This window comes from Electrona antarctica (assembly GCF_951216825.1).
Source record: "Electrona antarctica genome assembly, contig: scaffold_152, whole genome shotgun sequence".
NCBI classification, from domain to species: Eukaryota; Metazoa; Chordata; class Actinopteri; order Myctophiformes; family Myctophidae; genus Electrona; species Electrona antarctica.
The window spans coordinates 273,166-296,935 of NW_027637958.1; the positions used below are offsets into that span (position 1 = coordinate 273,166).

The 23,770-nt window shown below is 48.9% G+C and overlaps 1 protein-coding gene across 1 annotated transcript in view; it reads left to right on the forward strand.

The window, feature by feature from the left end:
• Nucleotides 1–14,238, forward strand: part of lztfl1 (leucine zipper transcription factor-like 1) — a gene marked incomplete at its 3' end in the record, with an annotated part of 40,108 nt that extends 25,870 nt beyond the window's left edge. The window contains exons 7-10 of the mRNA XM_079531413.1: nucleotides 4,072–4,149; nucleotides 8,957–9,133; nucleotides 12,632–12,712; nucleotides 14,206–14,238. Of these exons, the coding sequence (XP_079387539.1) occupies nucleotides 4,072–4,149; nucleotides 8,957–9,133; nucleotides 12,632–12,712; nucleotides 14,206–14,238 (369 nt within the window). The remainder of the gene's footprint in view (nucleotides 1–4,071; nucleotides 4,150–8,956; nucleotides 9,134–12,631; nucleotides 12,713–14,205) is intronic.
• Between the last annotated feature and the right edge of the window lie 9,532 nt (nucleotides 14,239–23,770).

Below are 23,770 nucleotides of genomic sequence, written 5' to 3' on the forward strand. Positions count from 1 at the left end.
CTGCTGTGAGCCCTGGTCAGGCAGTTGGAGGGGGGGGGGGGGGGGCAGAGCAGTTCCTTCTCTCCCTCCAAATTCACTCAAAATGGACTTTATTTTGTCCAATATGAGATTAAAACAGCTTGTTCACTTCCCTTTACGTAGAGCATACAAGCTTGTCAACGAGGTTCAGCGTGGATTGGATCCAGGATCTGGGGTCTCCGCTGTCCAGGCCTGTAGGGCAGGAGGGCCGCTCCCTGGAGTGGTTGGTGAGAAGGTGTCCTTTGTCCTTCAGCTGTCCTCTGTGCTGACTTTCCTACTTTAAGTCGCTTTAATAGCGCTAAAAGAGGTTTTAATTACTGTCCCGGAATCTAATATTTTCACCTTTTATTGCTGCTTAATTAATTGATTTGTTCAATCGTGCACAATTGAGGTATTTATATCAGACCTAAGGCCCCTGGGACGGCCTATAACGACTAAATAGTTACTACTAAGCAAAGTACTCGGACATATACTGTTTAATGCTAAAGCTTGAAACTGTTACTCCAGTGTTTAAATAATCCCAACCAGTGTCTTTTACATTATTTATTGGTCATTTCATTACACATATAATTAACGCACACGTTGGTAGGACTAGGATTACAAATGGATGGATTCAGTTTGCCTGTCGGCCTAAACTCTAGTTTATGAGAATAGCAAGACTCAAGCAAGACAGTAATAGTTGGTTAGACTGTGTCAGTCAGACCTTTGTCAGTCAGACTGTGTCAGTCAGACTGTGTCAGGTAATTAAAACCTATAAGGATGACAAAAGAAACAGAGCAAATAGCACATTATGTTTACAGCTATTTAACTGATATTGTACTAATAAGCAATGATATAATGTTAATACAGAAATAGATCTAGTCTCATACCTTTAGTCCATTTAGAAGTTAGATCGTGTGTTTACACGGCTCAATTCTTGTGGTTGCAAAGGCCTAAGCCTTGGTCAGTTAACTAAGACTTCTGCCTCCGTTGGTGTTTTTACAGAAAGAGGCAGAAAATAGCCTTGTCCTGCCGTATAACCTCCTGAGAGGCGGACCTGCTCGGGGGTCGGCTTCAAGATCTCATGGATCTCAAGGAACTCATGGCTCCATATAGGGTGCCATGATTAGTCTGATGAACTCATGGCTCCATATAGGGTGCCATGATTAGTCTGATGAACTCATGGCTCCATATAGGGTGCCATGGTTAGTCTGATGAACTCTGGGAACTCATGGCTCCATATAGGGTGCCATGGTTAGTCTGATGAACTCATGGCTCCATACATGGTGCCATGGTTAGTCTGATGAACTCATGGCTCCATATAGGGTGCCATGGTTAGTCTGATGAACTCATGGCTCCATATAGGGTGCCATGGTTAGTCTGATGAACTCTGGGAACTCATGGCTCCATATAGGGTGCCATGGTTAGTCTGATGAACTCATGGCTCCATACATGGTGCCATGGTTAGTCTGATGAACTCATGGCTCCATATAGGGTGCCATGGTTAGTCTGATGAACTCATGGCTCCATATAGGGTGCCATGGTTAGTCTGATGAACTCATGGCTCCATATAGGGTGCCATGGTTAGTCTGATGAACTCATGGCTCCATATAGGGTGCCATGGTTAGTCTGATGAACTCATGGCTCCATATAGGGTGCCATGGTTAGTCTGATGAACTCATGGCTCCATATAGGGTGCCATGGTTAGTCTGATGAACTCATGGCTCCATACAGGGTGCCATGGTTAGTCTGATGAACTCATGGCTCCATACAGGGTGCCATGGTTAGTCTGATGAACTCATGGCTCCATATAGGGTGCCATGGTTAGTCTGATGAACTCATGGCTCCATACAGGGTGCCATGGTTAGTCTGATGAACTCATGGCTCCATACAGGGTGCCATGGTTAGTCTGATGAACTCATGGCTCCATACAGGGTGCCATGGTTAGTCTGATGAACTCATGGCTCCATATAGGGTGCCATGGTTAGTCTGATGAACTCATGGCTCCATATAGGGTGCCATGGTTAGTCTGATGAACTCATGGCTCCATACATGGTGCCATGGTTAGTCTGATGAACTCATGGCTCCATACAGGGTGCCATGGTTAGTCTGATGAACTCATGGCTCCATATAGGGTGCCATGGTTAGTCTGATGCATGAACTCATGGCTCCATATAGGGTGCCATGGTTAGTCTGATGAACTCATGGCTCCATACAGGGTGCCATGGTTAGTCTGATGAACTCATGGCTCCATATAGGGTGCCATGGTTAGTCTGATGAACTCATGGCTCCATATAGGGTGCCATGGTTAGTCTGATGAACTCATGGCTCCATATAGGGTGCCATGGTTAGTCTGATGAACTCATGGCTCCATACAGGGTGCCATGGTTAGTCTGATGAACTCATGGCTCCATATAGGGTGCCATGGTTAGTCTGATGAACTCATGGCTCCATATAGGGTGCCATGGTTAGTCTGATGAACTCATGGCTCCATATAGGGTGCCATGGTTAGTCTGATGCATGAACTCATGGCTCCATATAGGGTGCCATGGTTAGTAACTCATGGCTCCATATAGGGTGCCATGGTTAGTAACTCATGGCTCCATATAGGGTGCCATGGTTAGTCTGATGAACTCATGGCTCCATACAGGGTGCCATGGTTAGTCTGATGAACTCATGGCTCCATACAGGGTGCCATGGTTAGTCTGATGAACTCATGGCTCCATATAGGGTGCCATGGTTAGTCTGATGAACTCATAGCTCCATATAGGGTGCCATGGTTAGTCTGATGAACTCATAGCTCCATACAGGGTGCCATGGTTAGTCTGATGAACTCATGGCTCCATATAGGGTGCCATGGTTAGTCTGATGAACTCATGGCTCCATATAGGGTGCCATGGTTAGTCTGATGAACTCATGGCTCCATATAGGGTGCCATGGTTAGTCTGATGAACTCATGGCTCCATATAGGGTGCCATGGTTAGTCTGATGAACTCATAGCTCCATATAGGGTGCCATGGTTAGTCTGATGAACTCATGGCTCCATATAGGGTGCCATGGTTAGTCTGATGAACTCATGGCTCCATATAGGGTGCCATGGTTAGTCTGATGAACTCATGGCTCCATATAGGGTGCCATGGTTAGTCTGATGAACTCATGGCTCCATATAGGGTGCCATGGTTAGTCTGATGAACTCATGGCTCCATACAGGGTGCCATGGTTAGTCTGATGAACTCATGGCTCCATATAGGGTGCCATGGTTAGTAACTCATGGCTCCATATAGGGTGCCATGGTTAGTCTGATGAACTCATGGCTCCATATAGGGTGCCATGGTTAGTCTGATGAACTCATGGCTCCATATAGGGTGCCATGGTTAGTCTGATGAACTCATGGCTCCATATAGGGTGCCATGGTTAGTAACTCATGGCTCCATATAGGGTGCCATGGTTAGTCTGATGCAACTTATAGCAGAATGCATCAAATGGTATGAATAACTCCACATATACTATACTATACTATACTATACTATACTATACTATACTATACTATACTATACTATACTATACTATACTATACTATACTATACTATACTATACTACTGCTGGTCTTTTATTATCACTTGACTTGGTGTTATGTTACATTGTGTAGATATGGTATAATGTTGTTATGTTAACGTTTTTTTTTTAATGCTATGGGTTAATAATATGTTGTGTTTTTCAGGCTATGGGTTAATAATATGTTATGTTTTTCAGGCTATGGGTTAATAATATGTTGTGTTTTTCAGGCTATGGGTTAATAATATGTTGTGTTTTTCAGGCTATGGGTTAATAATATGTTGTGTTTTTCAGGCTATGGGTTAATATGTTGTGTTTTTCAGGCTATGGGTTAATATGTGGTGTTTTTCAGGCTATGGGTTAATAATATGTGATGTTTTTCAGGCTATGGGCTAATAATATGGTGTGTTTTTCAGGCTATGGGTTAATGTTGTTACGGTGTTTTTCAGGCTATGGGAGCTCTAGATGAGAGGACCAGGGTGTAATGGTTAATGTTGCTATGGTAACTGTGTTTTTCAGGCTATGGGAGCTCTAGATGAGAGGACCAGAGCAGAACGGGCCCTGAAAGACCTGCAGAAGGTCCAGGTTGAACAGCAGGTACTGTCTAGTTCATCTAGTTCTACATCTAGTTCATCTAGTTCTATATCTAGTTCATCTAGCTCTATATCTAGTTATACTGTAGATGTCACATCTAGATCATCTAGCTCTATATCTAGTTCATCTAGTTCTTTTGTAGATGTCACATCTAGTTCATCTAGTTCTATATCTAGTTCTACTGTAGATGTCACATCTAGTTCATCTAGCTCTATATCTAGTTCATCTAGTTCTACTGTAGATGTCACATCTAGTTCATCTAGCTCTATATCTAGTTCTACTGTAGATGTCACATCTAGATCATCTAGCTCTATATCTAGTTCATCTAGCTCTATATCTAGTTCTACTGTAGATGTCACATCTAGATCATCTAGCTCTATATCTAGATCATCTAGCTCTATATCTAGTTCATCTAGTTCTTTTGTAGATGTCACATCTAGTTCATCTAGTTCTATATCTAGTTCTACTGTAGATGTCACATCTAGATCATCTAGCTCTATATCTAGTTCATCTAGCTCTATATCTAGTTCTACTGTAGATGTCACATCTAGATCATCTAGCTCTATATCTAGTTCATCTAGCTCTATATCTAGTTCTACTGTAGATGTCACATCTAGATCATCTAGCTCTATATCTAGATCATCTAGTTCTATATCTAGTTCATCTAGTTCTATATCTAGTTCTACTGTAGATGTCACATCTAGTTCATCTAGTTCTATATCTAGTTCATCTAGCTCTATATCTAGTTCATCTAGTTCTATATCTAGTTCTACTGTAGATGTCACATCTAGTTCATCTAGTTCTACTGTAGATGTCACATCTAGTTCATCTAGTTCTACTGTAGATGTCACATCTAGTTCATCTAGTTCTATATCTAGTTCTACTGTAGATGTCACATCTAGATCATCTAGCTCTATATCTAGTTCATCTAGCTCTATATCTAGTTCTACTGTAGATGTCACATCTAGATCATCTAGCTCTATATCTAGTTCATCTAGCTCTATATCTAGTTCTACTGTAGATGTCACATCTAGATCATCTAGCTCTATATCTAGTTCATCTAGTTCTACTGTAGATGTCACATCTAGATCATCTAGCTCTATATCTAGTTCATCTAGTTCTACTGTAGATGTCACATCTAGATCATCTAGCTCTATATCTAGTTCATCTAGCTCTATATCTAGTTCTACTGTAGATGTCACATCTAGATCATCTAGCTCTATATCTAGTTCATCTAGTTCTACTGTAGATGTCACATCTAGATCATCTAGCTCTATATCTAGTTCATCTAGTTCTATATCTAGTTCTACTGTAGATGTCACATCTAGTTCATCTAGCTCTATATCTAGTTCATCTAGCTCTATATCTAGTTCTACTGTAGATGTCACATCTAGTTCATCTAGTTCTACTGTAGATGTCACATCTAGTTCATTTAGTTCTACTGTAGATGTCACATCTAGTTCATCTAGTTCTATATCTACTGTAGATGTCACATCTAGTTCATCTAGTTCTACTGTAGATGTCACATCTAGTTCATCTAGTTCTACTGTAGATGTCACATCTAGACTGTCCCACAAGACTGGAAAGATGCCACCATTATCACAATCTATAAAAAGAAAGGTGATAAGTCCGCTTGCGACAACAGCAGAGGTGTGTCACTCCTGTCAGTTGCAGGCAAAGTTCTGACAAGGATCATGTTCTCTCGCCTGGCGACACACATCTCAGAGAACATCTTGCCAGAAACCCAATGTGGTTTCCGTAAGGACCGCAGCACAACAGACATGATCTTTGCCGCCAGGCAAATACAGGAGAAATCCAGAGAACACAAACAAGATCTGTTTATGGCTTTCATTGACTTGTCGAAGGCTTTCGACACAGTAGACCGAAAGCTTCTCTGGAGCATACTCAGCCGGTTTGGGGTCCCACCCAACTTCCTCTCCATCCTCCAACAGTTCCATGATGGCATGCAAGCCAGGGTTCGAATGGGTGGACAACTATCTGACCCCTTCGATGTCAAGATTGGAGTTTTAGCTCCTGTCATTTTCAATATATTCCTCACAGCAGTTACAATCATCACCCATAAACGTCTGGAGAACACGGATGGAGTCAGCATTAGTTTCCGCCTGGATGGAAATCTATTTAACATCCGACGCCTCCAGGCATACACAAAGACTACTGCCCTCCAAGTCCGCGAACTCCAGTATGCGGATGACTGCGCGCTGATTGCTCACTCCCCTGAGTCCCTTCAGCATGCCCTCAATGTGGTAGCTGCCACGTACAGAGCTGTCGGTCTTCAAGTTAATATCAAGAAGACACAAATAGTCCACCAACCAAGCTCCACACACACTCCCACACCAGTCTTCTACATTGACAACACCCCTCTGGAAACGGTACCACACTTCAAGTACCTCGGCAGCATCCTTTCCGACAGCTGTAATGTTGATGCGGACATCCAAGCCTGCATCAACCTTGCCTCCGCCGCGTTTGGTCGCCTAAGGTCACGGGTCTTCACCAACAAAAACTTGAAGGCCTCAACCAAGGCAGCAGTTTACCATGCAGTATGTGTGTCCACACTACTGTATGGTGCGGAAGCCTGGACACCATACAGACGGCACATACGATCCCTAGAGGCCTTTCACATCCGCTGTCTACGAAGGATCCTGGGCATCACATGGGAGCACCACATGACCTATGAGGAGATCTACAAACGCACCAACTCTTCCAGCATAGAGGTGAGTCTGGCACGCAGACAGCTCCGCTGGTTAGGTCATGTGATCCGTATGCCTGCAGTCCGGTTACCTCGACAGGTCCTCTACGGCCAACTCCAATCCGGCCAGAGGTCTGCAGGAGGACAGCGAAAGCGCTATAAGGACCACATGAAGGTGCTGCTCAAAGACTGCAACATTCCACCCTCCAACCTGGAAAGGACAGCAGCAGACCGAGACACCTGGCGCTCTTTCTGCCTCACAGGTGTTTCCCACCTGGAGGCCAAGACATCCCTGAGGCGCGCAGAGAAGCGCAGGCAGCGGCATGAGCGCGCTGCAAGACCTGTCCAACCAGGTTCAACACACATCTGCCCCACATGTGGAAAAGGTTGCGGATCAAGAATTGGTCTAAACAGCCACATGAGGGCGCATGAGCGCAACAAGTCTGGTGCAACGCACAGGAGTCAACCCTGGGGCCCAGGGGCCCGCACAGGAGTCAACCCACAGAGCCTAGTCCTTCCACGCGCCAGAATTTGGTTCTCCCAGTCCCGGCAGAGTAGTTCCGGAGCAACGGATTGTGTGGCCTTGCTCATTCCCTGATGGACTGATCAAGGGTAGCTACTGGGACGTAAATCGGGATTTGATCAACCCCGGCTGGGTCACCTGAGTGAGGGGTATGATGTTGGTAGACCCGAAACCCTGTTGACCTCAGGATACATCACTGAGGATACGTCCCAGGTGATGACCTCAGGATACATCACTGAGGATACGTCCCAGGTGATGACCTCAGGATACATCACTGAGGATACGTCCCAGGTGATGACCTCAGGATACATCACTGAGGATACGTCCCAGGTGATGACCTCAGGATACATCACTGAGGATACGTCCCAGGTGATGACCTCAGGATACATCACTGAGGATACGTCCCAGGTGATGACCTCAGGATACATCACTGAGGATACGTCCCAGGTGATGACCTCAGGATACATCACTGAGGAGACGTCCCAGGTGATGACCTCAGGATACATCACTGAGGATACGTCCCAGGTGATGACCTCAGGATACATCACTGAGGATACGTCCCAGGTGATGACCTCAGGATACATCACTGAGGAGACGTCCCAGGTGATGACCTCAGGATACATCACTGAGGATACGTCCCAGGTGATGACCTCAGGATACATCACTGAGGATACGTCCCAGGTGTTGACCTCAGGATACATCACTGAGGATACGTCCCAGGTGATGACCTCAGGATACATCACTGAGGATACGTCCCAGGTGATGACCTCAGGATACATCACTGAGGATACGTCCCAGGTGATGACCTCAGGATACATCACTGAGGATACGTCCCAGGTGATGACCTCAGGATACATCACTGAGGATACGTCCCAGGTGATGACCTCAGGATACATCACTGAGGATACGTCCCAGGTGATGACCTCAGGATACATCACTGAGGATACGTCCCAGGTGATGACCTCAGGATACATCACTGAGGATACGTCCCAGGTGATGACCTCAGGATACATCACTGAGGATACGTCCCAGGTGATGACCTCAGGATACATCACTGAGGATACGTCCCAGGTGATGACCTCAGGATACATCACTGAGGATACGTCCCAGGTGCATCCATGCGATGTATTTTTAGTTATACTCATAGTTTCTTTATATAGATTTTCCACATATAGATGTAAATCCCTCTGGATTGACCCATTTTGGCCTGACGTTGAAATTTAAAAAAAAATCTTCGAAATGCTGACGGTTTTCTGAAATGCCTTTGTTTCTATATCAGTGGTGCTCAATATTTCATGTCACGATTTTTCAAAAATAGCAGATCTACAAGCTCATAGCGCGCCACTCGGTGGCGCGCTATGAGCTTGTAGGTCTGCTATTTTTCAATAGCTAAAGTATAACATAATGCTTAGTTAAAACACCAAAAGGGGTTCCCGTCTAGAATGGATTAAGAGCGTCTCATAAATGACTACATTGTAAATTGTCTCCACAGGTTCCATCCTGACCACTCCTTGTGATTGGTTGGTTGTGGTGTGTCTCCCAGCCTCCTGATTGGCTGTGGTTGTCCTGTGTCTCCCCAGGGTCCTGACCAATCCCAGGAGGTGTCCAGCCTGGAGGCCACGGTCTCGGCGCTCAGACAGGACTATGAGAAGACCCTGAGCTGCAGCGCCGCGTCTCAGAAAGACCTGCAGCTCAACCTGGTCTCTGCCAAGCACGACCTGCTGCGAGTCCAGGAGCAGCTGACGCTGGCCGAGAAGGTACTGCGTGTGTGCGTGCGTGCGTGCGTGCGTGCGTGCGTGCGTGCGTGCGTGCATGCGTGTGCGCACTAGGGCATTAAGCAACTATTCGACTATTCAACTATTCGACTATTCAACTATTCGACTATTCAACTAGTCGACTAATAAATCCACTAGTCGACCTTGTTGGTACTAGTTGACTAGTTGATGAGAAAAAAACAACATAGACATATAACAAAGACTGTAAAAACCTTCACACTTAGTGTGAAGGTAGTGTGGGCCCAAAAGAGTCTTTTGATGCACAATCCAATACGTTTTTATTCACCTTGCAGAGTTCACATGAAATGGTCGTTCCAACAAACATCATACAAAAAGAAGTATATACAGCCCACTGGCCAGGTTGGCTCTATCTAGGTCTGCTCTGCACCCTGTGCAATCCTACATTGATCGCCCGGGCAGTGGCAGGTGCTCCTTATAAAGGCTAGGCCCCTCCCATGGACCAAACCAACCCTGGATTGATTCCACAATCATACCAGTGCATTCCCAATGTCCAGAGACATCATAATTCATAACATACATTTTAGTGTCACATAATACTATAAATTATCCACATAATATGATTAAAGAGTTCTCTAAACAAACCCTCCCACTGTTGGCATGTTCCCCATACCCCACAGTAGTTGCTCCCTTCAATGAAGTCAACAATCCATTATCAATCAACAAATGTGACCACACGCGATATAGAGCCTGCCATCGCGGGGGTGGCAATTGTTGAGGACAGCTGAAAGACTATTTTCTTTGTCCTTTTTTATTTTTCTGTCTAAAATAATCTGAAGCTATATTATTATTCATGTCATGTTAGAGCAGGTCTGTAATAAATGTCAGAGCTGATATCGACATATAAATATGAAATAAATGCTTAAACATGTCACTATGTCTAATGTTATAACCATTGGGTTAACCAATGCTAACTAGACATACGGCTTCCCTGCTATAGTATGCAAATTCCGCTAAAATCCGCCTTTTTGTACACAATCGTTTTGGAAGATAATACTAGTCTTTTACTAACTGGCTAACAGAAATAGCACAGAAATAAGTATTAACAACGATATTTTGTAAAAAGTGTGTTTATTTTGGTCCGCCTAAAGCTAATTCATGCTAATGTTCCAGCTGGGGGCACTGTTGACCACAACAATGGAAAATGCTGAAATGGCTTCCTATTTCCAATAGCAGAAGAAGAAGACTCGAATGAATGTATTGTAAACATTGTAACATTATGTCACCATAACGTGGTTATTATTAGTTGCTTTGGAATGTACCTGCCATGAAAATTAAGGTCATAATAACGCAGATCGCATCGATATGTAATATAGCGCGATAATGTACTTGTTTTAGCTTACAGGATTGATATCAATATATTAGCTAAATGTAGCTAACGGCTATCATTGTGGGGTTGCCAGTTTCTGCGAGAGAAATAAGCAACCCGGTATATGAAAACAAGCCCAAAATAAGCGAAAATAGCGGATCTACATGCATACAAACAACACAAATCTTGTGTCTGGCATAAATTATTTTCAGATGGGGGTCTGCAGACAAATAATAATAATAACAGGCTAATGAAACAGAGGAATTAAGAGAAGAGCCAAGAGGGCACAATTTGTGCTGGGAGGGTTTGAGAGCAAACTGTCCTGTTGTCTGTTGGTTACTGTTTTTTTATTTATTGCATTCATATAGCTCTTTTATTTGTACTCATCTGGAACATTTACATAGGCCTAATTTATCTGCCACTGTTATTTTCCCTTTTTCATACTACAAAAGGCCAAATAAATACAGTAGCCTATTTTAAAAAGGAGAGATAACAGGAAAACGATCAAGATAACAACATTCTCTAATTGTGTAGACTTATTGTAAATTAAGTAATGCAGATGTTTAACAATTATGTATATCTTGAGAGTGTAAAATGAAACAAAATGGACCTTTTTAAGGTTTCTTTTTACACTTGATAGTTAAAGATCTAATAAGGGTCCACTTGGTTACCAACTCTCCATAATCAACATTAAAAACAAGCCCAAATAATCAACTACACTTTATTTTTGTCAAATACATTTTTATTAACAGGTTATAAATTATTATAAAATTGGTACAGTAGGCCTATGCATTATTTTTCTTTAGAAACAAGGCCAACTAATTATAATAAGCAGACATGGCAACACTGCTGGTTGACTAATGGAGTAATGAAGGGAAAACAGCGCCCCCTAAAGTCACAGATCACTGAACTAAAGCTTAGAAGTCCATTTTCTCTGCTTGGTCTTTTTTCCACTACTCCTGCAAGACATTTTTCTATAAGCCATATCTCCAAACCTGGTGGGTCAAACTGAACAACCAATATGTCAATTTGAAGCTATGATTCCCTGCTTTCACATGACATGAAAAAACGGAAATTCAAAAAAATCCAATGGCAGCCCCTCGGTCAAATCTGGTCACAAATGCACAATAAATAATGTCAAACAAATCTCATCCTCTGCAAATTCAAACCCTGTTTGTTAACTTCAGTCTCAGTGGCAGGGTGAACTGCCACAGGGACCCAATGCTTCCCTGCCTGGCTGAGTCCCTGCCTGGCTGAGTCCCTGCCTGGCTGAGTCCCTGCTTGGCTGAGTCCCTGCCTGGCTGAGTCCCTGCCTGGCTGAGTCCCTGCTTGAGTCCCTGCCTGGCTGAGTCCCTGCTTGGCTGAGTCCCTGCCTGGCTGAGTCCCTGCTTGGCTGAGTCCCTGCCTGGCTGAGTCCCTGCCTGGCTGAGTCCCTGCCTGGCTGAGTCCCTGCCTGGCTGAGTCCCTGCTTGGCTGAGTCCCTGCTTGAGTCCCTGCCTGGCTGCCTGGCTGAGTCCCTGCTTGGCTGAGTCCCTGCCTGGCTGAGTCCCTGCTTGGCTGAGTCCCTGGTTGAGTCCCTGCCTGGCTGAGTCCCTGCCTGGCTGAGTCCCTGCTTGGCTGAGTCCCTGCCTGGCTGAGTCCCTGCCTGGCTGAGTCCCTGCCTGGCTGAGTCCCTGCTTGGCTGAGTCCCTGGTTGAGTCCCTGCCTGGCTGAGTCCCTGCCTGGCTGAGTCCCTGCTTGGCTGAGTCCCTGCCTGGCTGCCTGGCTGAGTCCCTGCCTGGCTGCCTGGCTGAGTCCCTGCCTGGCTGCCTGGCTGAGTCCCTGCCTGGCTGAGTCCCTGCCTGGCTGAGTCCCTGCTTGGCTGAGTCCCTGCTTGGCTGAGTCCCTGCTTGGCTGAGTCCTTGCAAATCAACTAATGATTCCCGAGCACGGCGCACGCTGCGTCTCACCGCTCCAAGAGATGGGTCAAATGCGGAGAACAAATTTCACTGCGGTGACGTGTGTAACTAATCGTGCGACTTTGCGTGTGCGGGTGTGCATACGTGTGTGTGTGTGTGTGTGTGTGTGTGTGTGTGTGTGTGTGTGTGTGTGTGTGTGTGTGTGTGTGTGTGTGTGTGTGTGTGTGTGTGTGCGTGTGCGTGTGCGTGCTGTAGGAACTAGACAGGAAGTTCCAGCAGACCGCGGCGTATCGCAACATGAAGGAGATTCTGACCAAGACGCAAGAGGCTGCAGAGGTGAGACATGACATCACGATGACATCATGATGACATAATTTCAGTTCTGCTAAATGATTATTTGTTTTATCTGCTGATTATGTGTCTGTATTTGCTTAGTTGGGTTGCTTTAAGCTATGTTACATTAGCTTAGTTGGGTTGCTTTAAGCTATGTTACATTCTTACTTAGTTGGGTTTCTTTAAGCTATGTTACATTCTTACTTAGTTGGGTTTCTTTAAAGGACCACTTCACCACTTTTCAACTTCTCTTCCTATAATTGGTCCTAACTAATGTTCATGATAAAATACCATCATTTTTTTCTACTCAGTCTGTGTCTCATAGGAAGGCTGTGGGCAGTTCAGAAACCCGTCCACCAGTGACATCATTGATGGTGAATCCAAGCTAATAGAAACGGCAGGCTTTCTTTTCCTGAAAAGTTGCAATGCAAAAGTTGAAGCCATCGTTCTCACGATAATAAAAATCGAAATATATTTTAAAACAAATCTTGTTTAAAAAAAATCTGCCTAATGATGATGTCACTGGTGGACGGGTGTCCGAACTGCCCAAAGCCCTCCTATGAGACACAGACTGAGTAGGAAAAAATTGTGGTGTTTTATCATGAACATTAGTGAGGACCAATTATATGAAGAGATGTTGAAAAGTGGTGAAGTGGTCCTTTAAGCTATGTTACATTAGTTGGGTTTCTTTAAGCTATGTTACATTAGTTGGGTTGCTTTAAGCTATGTTACATTAGCTTAGTTGGGTTGCTTTAAGCTTTGTTACATTCCGTTACTGACTAGTATGTCCTTTTTAGGTATGTATTTGTATTATCGGTTATTAGTATCGGTATCGGCCTTGAGAAGCGAGAGGTTTATCGTATCGGCCTTGAGAAGCGAGAGGTTTATCGGTATCGGCCTTGAGAAGCGAGGTTTCTCAATGTTGGTTTTAAAAAAACCAACATTGTGCATCCCTAGTATATGTTTTTGTTCATGCATTGTGCACAGTATCGTGCACGCATAGACACTACTTGTGTTTCTCAAGGTGCGTTCAAACCTGTAGAATAGATAGATACATAGTTGTTTCCACAGTCGCTTCGATTGCGAACATACCAGGCGACCGTTCGCGGCGTGTCCGTTCGCTCGACTCCTGGACTCCTGAAGCATATAATATTGCAGAGAACACACTATGGGTCCGGATCTATATCGGATCGGATCGGATCGGATCGACGCCGTTTTGGTCGGACCGGGTCCAGACAGTCAAATCCTTCTGGCTCCGTTTCGGACCAGATCCGATCCTTTCGGGGCCGTTTCCGGGGCGGGCGCGGCCAATTAGAATGTTTCTGGGATCCGTAGCGGTTCGGTTCAGATATCACCGGTCCCGTTTCGGACGGGGTCTAATTTTGATGGACCCGTGCTGCCCTCTACAGTACCTTGTGCGTAGTCGCGCCGCTCAAACTATCCAGGTCTGAACGCTTAAGAAACATCTGTGCTGTTTTGGTTGTTTTCGCCATCAGGTACGAGTCCGACGAATGAGCCTCTGGAGGTGAAACATCTGGCTGGTGGAGGAGGACGTGAGAAGAGTGGACGACGTTTAGAAGAATCCTGGAAGAGGTTTTTCAAGAAGCCGAACAATCCTACCGATCTAATTCTAGAGAGCCACAGACCATGTAGAGAGAGAGACACAGACCATGTAGAGAGAGAGAGACAGACCATGTAGAGAGAGAGACACAGACCATGTAGAGAGAGAGACACAGACCATGTAGAGAGAGAGACACAGACCATGTAGAGAGAGAGACACAGACCATGTAGAGAGAGAGACACAGACCATGTAGAGAGAGAGACACAGACCATGTAGAGAGAGAGACACAGACCATGTAGAGAGAGAGACACAGACCATGTAGAGAGAGAGACACAGACCATGTAGAGAGAGAGACACAGACCATGTAGAGAGAGAGACACAGACCATGTAGAGAGAGAGACACAGACATGTAGAGAGAGAGACACAGACCATGTAGAGAGAGAGACACAGACCATGTAGAGAGAGAGACACAGACCATGTAGAGAGAGAGACACAGACCATGTAGAGAGAGAGACACAGACCATGTAGAGAGAGAGACACAGACCATGTAGAGAGAGAGACACAGACCATGTAGAGAGAGAGACACAGACCATGTAGAGAGAGAGACACAGACCATGTAGAGAGAGAGACACAGACCATGTAGAGAGAGAGACACAGACCATGTAGAGAGAGAGACACAGACCATGTAGAGAGAGAGACACAGAAAGGGCTTTCTGTGTCTCTGCATTTAGTGCAGAGGACATCTGTCGAGGGGTCTATCTGTCGAGGGGTCTATCTGTCGAGGGGTCTATCTGTCGAGGGGTCTATCTGTCGAGGGGTCTATCTCGCAGTGCCCTTACCCCTAAACATCTGTCGAGGGGTCTATCTCGCAGTGCCCTTACCCCTAAACATCTGTCGAGGGGTCTATCTCGCAGTGCCCTTACCCCTAAACTTTTTTTTTGCCATTTTTCTTTTACTATTTTTAAATACATTTTAAAATAGTCCAACAGCTGATCTGTAGATACAGGCAAGTTGAACTATTTTAACCCATTCTGGGCGGGAACCCCTTTTGGTGTTCATTATATCATTATGTTACACAAAATAGCAGACACATTATGTCTGCTATTTTTGAAATGTGGCGCAAATCTTTCAATATATATTCTTTCACAGCGAACGTTTTTAACTCAAATCTTTGCATCTGGGGGGGTCCCTGGAACAGCATATTTTCAGATGGGGGTCGGCGGAAACTACATGATCCTTGATATGAAAGTGTTTGAGAACGACTGACATATAAACACAGTTTTTTCAGAAAACTGTCATGATTTAGAAGACATTTGTACTGTAGGAACCCAGGCTAACGATAGGGCCCTGTAGAGCCCCTATCGATAGGGCCCTGTAGAGCCCCTATCGATAGGGCCTCGTAGGGCCCCAGGCTAACGATAGGGCCCTGCAGGGCCCCAGGCTAACGATAGGGCCCTGTAGGGCCCCAGGCTAACGATAGGGCCCTGTAGAGCCCCTATCGATAGGGCCCTGTAGAGCCCCTATCGATTGGGCCCTGTAGGGCCCCTATCGATAGGGCCTCGTAGGGCCCCAGGCTAACGATAGGGCCCTGCAGGGCCCCAGGCTAACGATAGGGCCCTGCAGGGCCCCAGGCTAACGATAGGGCCCTGTAGGGCCCCAGGCTAACGATAGGGCCCTGTAGAGCCCCTATCGATTGGGCCCTGTAGGGCCCCTATCGATTGGGCCCTGTAGGGCCCCAGGCTAACGATAGGGCCCTGTAGAGCCCCTATCGATAGGGCCCCGTAGGGCCCCAGGCAAACGATAGGGCCCTGCAGGGCCCCAGGCTAACGATAGGGCCCTGCAGGGCCCCAGGCTAACGATAGGGCCCTGCAGGGCCCCAGGCTAACGATAGGGCCCTGCAGGGCCCCAGGCTAACGATAGGGCCCTGCAGGCTAACGATAGGGCCCTGCAGGCTAACGATAGGGCCCTGTAGGGCCCCAGGCTAACGATAGGGCCCTGCAGGCTAACGATAGGGCCCTGCAGGGCCCCAGGCTAACGATAGGGCCCTGCAGGGCCCCAGGCTAACGATAGGGCCCTGCAGGCTAACGATAGGGCCCTGTAGGGCCCCAGGCTAACGATAGGGCCCTGCAGGCTAACTATAAGGCCCTGTAGGGCCCCAGGCTAACGATAGGGCCCTGTAGGGTCCCAGGCTAACGATAGGGCCCTGCAGGGTCCCAGGCTAACGATAGGGCCCTGTAGGGCCCCAGGCTAACGATAGGGCCCTGTAGGGCCCCAGGCTAACGATAGGGCCCTGTAGGGCCCCAGGCTAACGATAGGGCCCAGGCTAACGATAGGGCCCTGCAGGGCCCCAGGCTAACGATAGGGCCCTGCAGGGCCCCAGGCTAACGATAGGGCCCAGGCTAACGATAGGGCCCTGCAGGGCCCTGCAGGCTAACGATAGGGCCCTGCAGGGCCCCAGGCTAACGATAGGGCCCTGTAGGGCCCCAGGCTAACGATAGGGCCCTGCAGGGCCCCAGGCTAACGATAGGGCCCTGCAGGGCCCCAGGCTAACGATAGGGCCCAGGCTAACGATAGGGCCCTGCAGGGCCCCAGGCTAACGATAGGGCCCAGGCTAACGATAGGGCCCTGCAGGGCCCCAGGCTAACTATAAGGCCCTGTAGGGCCCCAGGCTAACGATAGGGCCCTGTAGGGCCCCAGGCTAACGATAGGGCCCTGTAGGGCCCCAGGCTAACGATAGGGCCCTGCAGGCTAACGATAGGGCCCTGCAGGGCCCCAGGCTAACGATAGGGCCCTGCAGGCTAACGATAGGGCCCTGCAGGGCCCCAGGCTAACGATAGGGCCCTGCAGGGCCCCAGGCTAACGATAGGGCCCTGCAGGGCCCCAGGCTAACGATAGGGCCCTGTAGGGCCCCAGGCTAACGATAGGGCCCTGCAGGCTAACGATAGGGCCCTGTAGGGTCCCAGGCTAACGATAGGGCCCTGTAGGGTCCCAGGCTAACGATAGGGCCCTGTAGGGCCCCAGGCTAACGATAGGGCCCTGCAGGCTAACGATAGGGCCCTGTAGGGTCCCAGGCTAACGATAGGGCCCTGTAGGGTCCCAGGCTAACGATAGGGCCCTGCAGGCTAACGATAGGGCCCTGTAGGGTCCCAGGCTAACGATAGGGCCCTGCAGGGTCCCAGGCTAACGATAGGGCCCCAGGCTAACGATAGGGCCCTGCAGGGCCCCAGGCTAACGATAGGGCCCTGTAGGGCCCCAGGCTAACGATAGGGCCCTGTAGGGTCCCAGGCTAACGATAGGGCCCTGTAGGGTCCCAGGCTAACGATAGGGCCCTGTAGGGTCCCAGGCTAACGATAGGGCCCTGTAGGGTCCCAGGATAACGATAGGGCCCTGTAGGGTCCCAGGCTAACGATAGGGCCCTGTAGGGTCCCAGGCTAACGATAGGGCCCTGTAGGGTCCCAGGCTAACGATAGGGCCCTGCAGGGCCCCAGGCTAACGATAGGGCCCTGTAGGGTCCCAGGCTAACGATAGGGCCCTGTAGGGTCCCAGGCTAACGATAGGGCCCTGTAGGGTCCCAGGCTAACGATAGGGCCCAGGCTAACGATAAGGCCCTGTAGGGCCCCAGGCTAACGATAGGGCCCTGTAGGGTCCCAGGCTAACGATAGGGCCCTGTAGGGTCCCAGGCTAACGATAGGGCCCTGTAGGGTCCCAGGATAACGATAGGGCCCTGCAGGCTAACGATAGGGCCCTGTAGGGTCCCAGGATAACGATAGGGCCCTGCAGGCTAACGATAGGGCCCTGTAGGGTCCCAGGCTAACGATAGGGCCCTGTAGGGCCCCAGGCTAACGATAGGGCCCTGTAGGGTCCCAGGCTAACGATAGGGCCCTGTAGGGTCCCAGGCTAACGATAGGGCCCTGCAGGCTAACGATAGGGCCCTGTAGGGTCCCAGGATAACGATAGGGCCCTGTAGGGTCCCAGGCTAACGATAGGGCCCTGTAGGGTCCCAGGATAACGATAGGGCCCTGTAGGGTCCCAGGCTAACGATAGGGCCCTGTAGGGTCCCAGGATAACGATAGGGCCCTGTAGGGTCCCAGGCTAACGATAGGGCCCTGTAGGGTCCCAGGCTAACGATAGGGCCCTGTAGGGTCCCAGGCTAACGATAGGGCCCTGTAGGGTCCCAGGCTAACGATAGGGCCCTGTAGGGTCCCAGGCTAACGATAGGGCCCTGCAGGCTAACGATAGGGCCCTGTAGGGTCCCAGGCTAACGATAGGGCCCTGTAGGGTCCCAGGCTAACGATAGGGCCCTGTAGGGTCCCAGGCTAACGATAGGGCCCTGTAGGGTCCCAGGCTAACGATAGGGCCCTGTAGGGTCCCAGGCTAACGATAGGGCCCTGTAGGGTCCCAGGCTAACGATAGGGCCCTGTAGGGTCCCAGGCTAACGATAGGGCCCTGCAGGCTAACGATAGGGCCCTGTAGGGTCCCAGGCTAACGATAGGGCCCTGTAGGGTCCCAGGCTAACGATAGGGCCCTGCAGGCTAACGATAGAGCCCTGTAGGGTCCCAGGCTAACGATAGGGCCCTGTAGGGCCCTGCAGGCTAACGATAGGGCCCTGTAGGGCCCCAGGCTAACGATAGGGCCCTGTAGGGTCCCAGGCTAACGATAGGGCCCTGTAGGGTCCCAGGCTAACGATAGGGCCCTGTAGGGTCCCAGGCTAACGATAGGGCCCTGTAGGGTCCCAGGCTAACGATAGGGCCCTGTAGGGTCCCAGGATAACGATAGGGCCCTGTAGGGTCCCAGGCTAACGATAGGGCCCTGTAGGGTCCCAGGCTAACGATAGGGCCCTGTAGGGTCCCAGGATAACGATAGGGCCCTGTAGGGTCCCAGGATAACGATAGGGCCCTGTAGGGTCCCAGGCTAACGATAGGGCCCTGTAGGGTCCCAGGATAACGATAGGGCCCTGTAGGGTCCCAGGCTAACGATAGGGCCCTGTAGGGTCCCAGGCTAACGATAGGGCCCTGTAGGGTCCCAGGCTAACGATAGGGCCCTGTAGGGTCCCAGGATAACGATAGGGCCCTGTAGGGTCCCAGGATAACGATAGGGCCCTGTAGGGTCCCAGGCTAACGATAGGGCCCTGTAGGGTCCCAGGATAACGATAGGGCCCTGTAGGGTCCCAGGCTAACGATAGGGCCCTGTAGGGTCCCAGGCTAACGATAGGGCCCTGTAGGGTCCCAGGATAACGATAGGGCCCTGTAGGGTCCCAGGCTAACGATAGGGCCCTGTAGGGTCCCAGGCTAACGATAGGGCCCTGTAGGGTCCCAGGCTAACGATAGGGCCCTGTAGGGTCCCAGGCTAACGATAGGGCCCTGTAGGGCCCCAGGCTAACGATAGGGCCCTGTAGGGTCCCAGGCTAACGATAGGGCCCTGTAGGGTCCCAGGCTAACGATAGGGCCCTGTAGGGTCCCAGGCTAACGATAGGGCCCTGCAGGGTCCCAGGCTAACGATAGGGCCCTGTAGGGCCCCAGGCTAACGATAGGGCCCTGTAGGGTCCCAGGCTAACGATAGGGCCCTGTAGGGCCCCAGGCTAACGATAGGGCCCTGCAGGCTAACGATAGGGCCCTGTAGGGCCCCAGGCTAACGATAGGGCCCTGCAGGCTAACGATAGGGCCCTGTAGGGCCCCAGGCTAACGATAGGGCCCTGCAGGCTAACGATAGGGCCCTGCAGGCTAACGATAGGGCCCTGTAGGGCCCCAGGCTAACGATAGGGCCCTGCAGGCTAACGATAGGGCCCTGTAGGGCCCCAGGCTAACGATAGGGCCCTGCAGGCTAACGATAGGGCCCTGCAGGCTAACGATAGGGCCCTGTAGGGCCCCAGGCTAACGATAGGGCCCTGCAGGCTAACGATAGGGCCCCAGGCTAACGATAGGGCCCTGTAGGGACACATTAAGACCCACAGAAAACTCCTACATTACATTCTGGGTGTTAATTTAACTGATTATGAACAGAATGGACCCGTAAGGGTCCTGGTCCTGCTCGCCTTCTAAGCAGTGCTTTTATTTTCATCATTTTGTCTTATTTTATTTGGTCTGAATTTGGATCTGACACACGCACGCACACACACACACACACAATGTTTATGATGTCACACTGTCACCTGTTGATGATGTCACACTGTCCCCTGTTGATGATGTCACACTGTCCCCTGTTGATGATGTCACACTGTCCCCTGTTGATGATGTAATGCTCTTGTAGAGTGTGATGCATCTGTGTTCTGCTTGTGTTGTGGATGGAAAGGAAGTGGTTAATAAGTGTGTGCGCGTGTGTGTGTGTGCGTGCGTGCGTGCGTGTGCGCGCGGTGGATGCAAAGGCTGCCTGGAAGGTAATAAAAAGCTGTCACCAAACTTTGAAGATGAATAATTGTCCCATTTGTTGAATGTTTACTATATTTATATTTATCTAAACCTCAGTGTTGTTTTTGGCAGCAAGTTTCTGTTTTTGTTTTAGTCATAGTCTCTTGAATAGTTTTCGCTTAGTTTTAGTCACCTGGAATGTCTTAGTTTTTAGTCTAGTTTTTGTCGACTAAATGTCAAGATTTTAGTCGACTAAATCTACAGGTGATGTAGTCGACTAAAATGTGTTTTGGCGGGCCTTGGTGCAGTCGTAATGGCTGATTTTACACCTGCTGAAAATAGCCGATCTACAAGCTCACAACGTGTCGCAGCGCAGCTCGTTGTAGATCTGCCATTTTCAGCATGCAACCAAGTGTAAAATGACTTATACTGGATCTCTTATCCACTAGTCCCTTCCTGACATTTTAGTTTAGTTTTTATCCTTTGACGAAATTGTCAACATATTTAGTCTTAGTTTTAGTCACCATAGCTTAGTTTTCATTTATTTTCCATGTAGTTTTCGTCAGTGAAAAAAGGTAGTTGACGAACATTTTTTGTCTTGGTTTTAGTCATAAAGAAGGATAGACTGAACCAATGTTGGTGGTCAAATGCGGAAGTGCAACCGAGCGCTCAATGTTAAAGCCCAGCTGGTGCACTGGGGGGGGGGGGTTTCCCGGTCATGAATCCACGGGTCCGCCTGCAGTTCACACTCCAACCACTAGGGCCAAGTGCTTCATAATAATAATAATAATAATGAATTGCATTTTTATAGCGCTTTTTCAAGTGCTCAAAGCGCTTTACAACGGTCCATTCATTCATACATTGGGAGGTGAAGCGGCGAACAGTCGACGCCAGCGTCCTCACTTCCCACATTCACACACCGACGGTGGCGAGCTCACACCGACCGACTCATTGGAGGCAGTGTGGGGTTCAGTGTCTTGCCCAAGGACACCTCGACATGTGGACAGGAGGAGCTGGGATTCGAACCACCGACCCCGGGATCATTGGACGACCCGCTCTACCTCCTGAGCCACAGCCTCACTGGGGGCTTGGTTTTAGTCGACGAAAACAACACTGCGTTTACCCAGCATGCATCAGTACAGACGTTTACCCAGCATGCATCAGTCTCTGTGGTCCAAAGTGAGAAACACAACCATCGAGTGGCGGAAGGCCAGGATCTGAACACGCTGAACATCCTGTCTTCATCTGGGTGACACGCACACACACACACACACACACACATAGGCACGCACGCACGCACACACTCACACACAGGCATGCACGCACGCACACACACACACACACACACATAGGCACGCACACACACACACACACACACACAGGCATGCACGCACGCACACACACACACAGGCATGCACACACACACACACACAGGCATGCACACACACGCATGCGCACACACACACATGCACACACACACACGCGCACACACACACACACACACACACGCGCACACACACACACATGCACACACACACATGCACACACACACATGCACACACACACATGCACACACACAGCTACAGGGACTGAAAGTTCTCATCCTGTCTTCATCTGGGTGGCACACACACACACATGCACACACACACACACACATGCACACACACACACGCGCACACACACACACATGCACACACACACATGCACACACACACATGCACACACACACGCGCACGCACACAGCTACAGCGACTGAAAGTGCTATATCTCTACATGGAACGTAACGTTAGAGAAACAAACGGAAACAGATGATGATTGGTTCCCATAGTGGGGGGGGGGGGGATCTTGTATACAGATTTAACTGATTCTATAATAGTCGATCTCTATACTCTGTAAAATTAAGAAAGCTAGGTAGAGTATAGTGGGGCGAGATGGAAAAGGGGCGACCGTACCCGTTATTTACAGCTAGGTAGAGTCGTGGGACGAGGTGGAAAAGGGGCGACCGTACCCGTTATTTACAGCTAGGTAGAGTAGTGGGGCGAGGTGGAAAAGGGGCGACCGTACCCGTTATTTACAGCTAGGTAGAGTAGTGGGGCGAGGTGGAAAAGGGGCGACCGTACCTGTTATTTACAGCTAGGTAGAGTAGTGGGGCGAGGTGGAAAAGGGGCGACCGTACCCGTTATTTACAGCTAGGTAGAGTAGTGGGGCGAGGTGGAAAAGGGGCGACCGTACCCGTTATTTACAGCTAGGTAGAGTCGTGGGACGAGGTGGAAAAGGGGCGACCGTACCTGTTATTTACAGCTAGGTAGAGTCGTGGGGCGAGGTGGAAAAGGGGCGACCGTACCCGTTATTTACAGCTAGGTAGAGTAGTGGGGCGAGGTGGAAAAGGGGCGACCGTACCCGTTATTTACAGCTAGGTAGAGTAGTGGGGCGAGGTGGAAAAGGGGCGACCGTACCCGTTATTTACAGCTAGGTAGAGTCGTGGGGCGAGGTGGAAAAGGGGCGACCGTACCCGTTATTTACAGCTAGGTAGAGTCGTGGGGCGAGGTGGAAAAGGGGCGACCGTACCCGTTATTTACAGCTAGGTAGAGTAGTGGGGCGAGGTGGAAAAGGGGCGACCGTACCCGTTATTTACAGCTAGGTAGAGTCGTGGGACGAGGTGGAAAAGGGGCGACCGTACAGGTCTGTTACCGAATAAAACAGAGAAAAAGCAGAAGAGTTTCTCTCCATCTTCTCCGAATTCACGCTCTGGGGTTTCAACATCATCCCACCGCATTGTGAGCTCGTAGATCTGCAACTTTCAAAAGATTTGTATCCATATTTGTACTTTTTTACTCAAGTAAATTTAGAATTCCAGACTTTAACTTGCAGTTTCACATGTCAGTCAGTCGACCGTGAGTCTAAAGTGCTCCAGCTGAGCATCATTATGATTAATCTGAGTCTAAAGTCCACCTGAACACACAACGCTGGCAGACTGAAACCTTAGAGCTTTTAACTGGGGAGGATGGGGGTGTCTTGTTTTGGTCTCACACACTCAGGACAGAGATTCATTTAGAAAGACCTGTACGTGCCTGTCGGCCACCGGCCTACAGTACTTGGGAACGATGCAACATGGGAACCTAATAATACCCGTTGTCATAGCACCCATTTTAACTG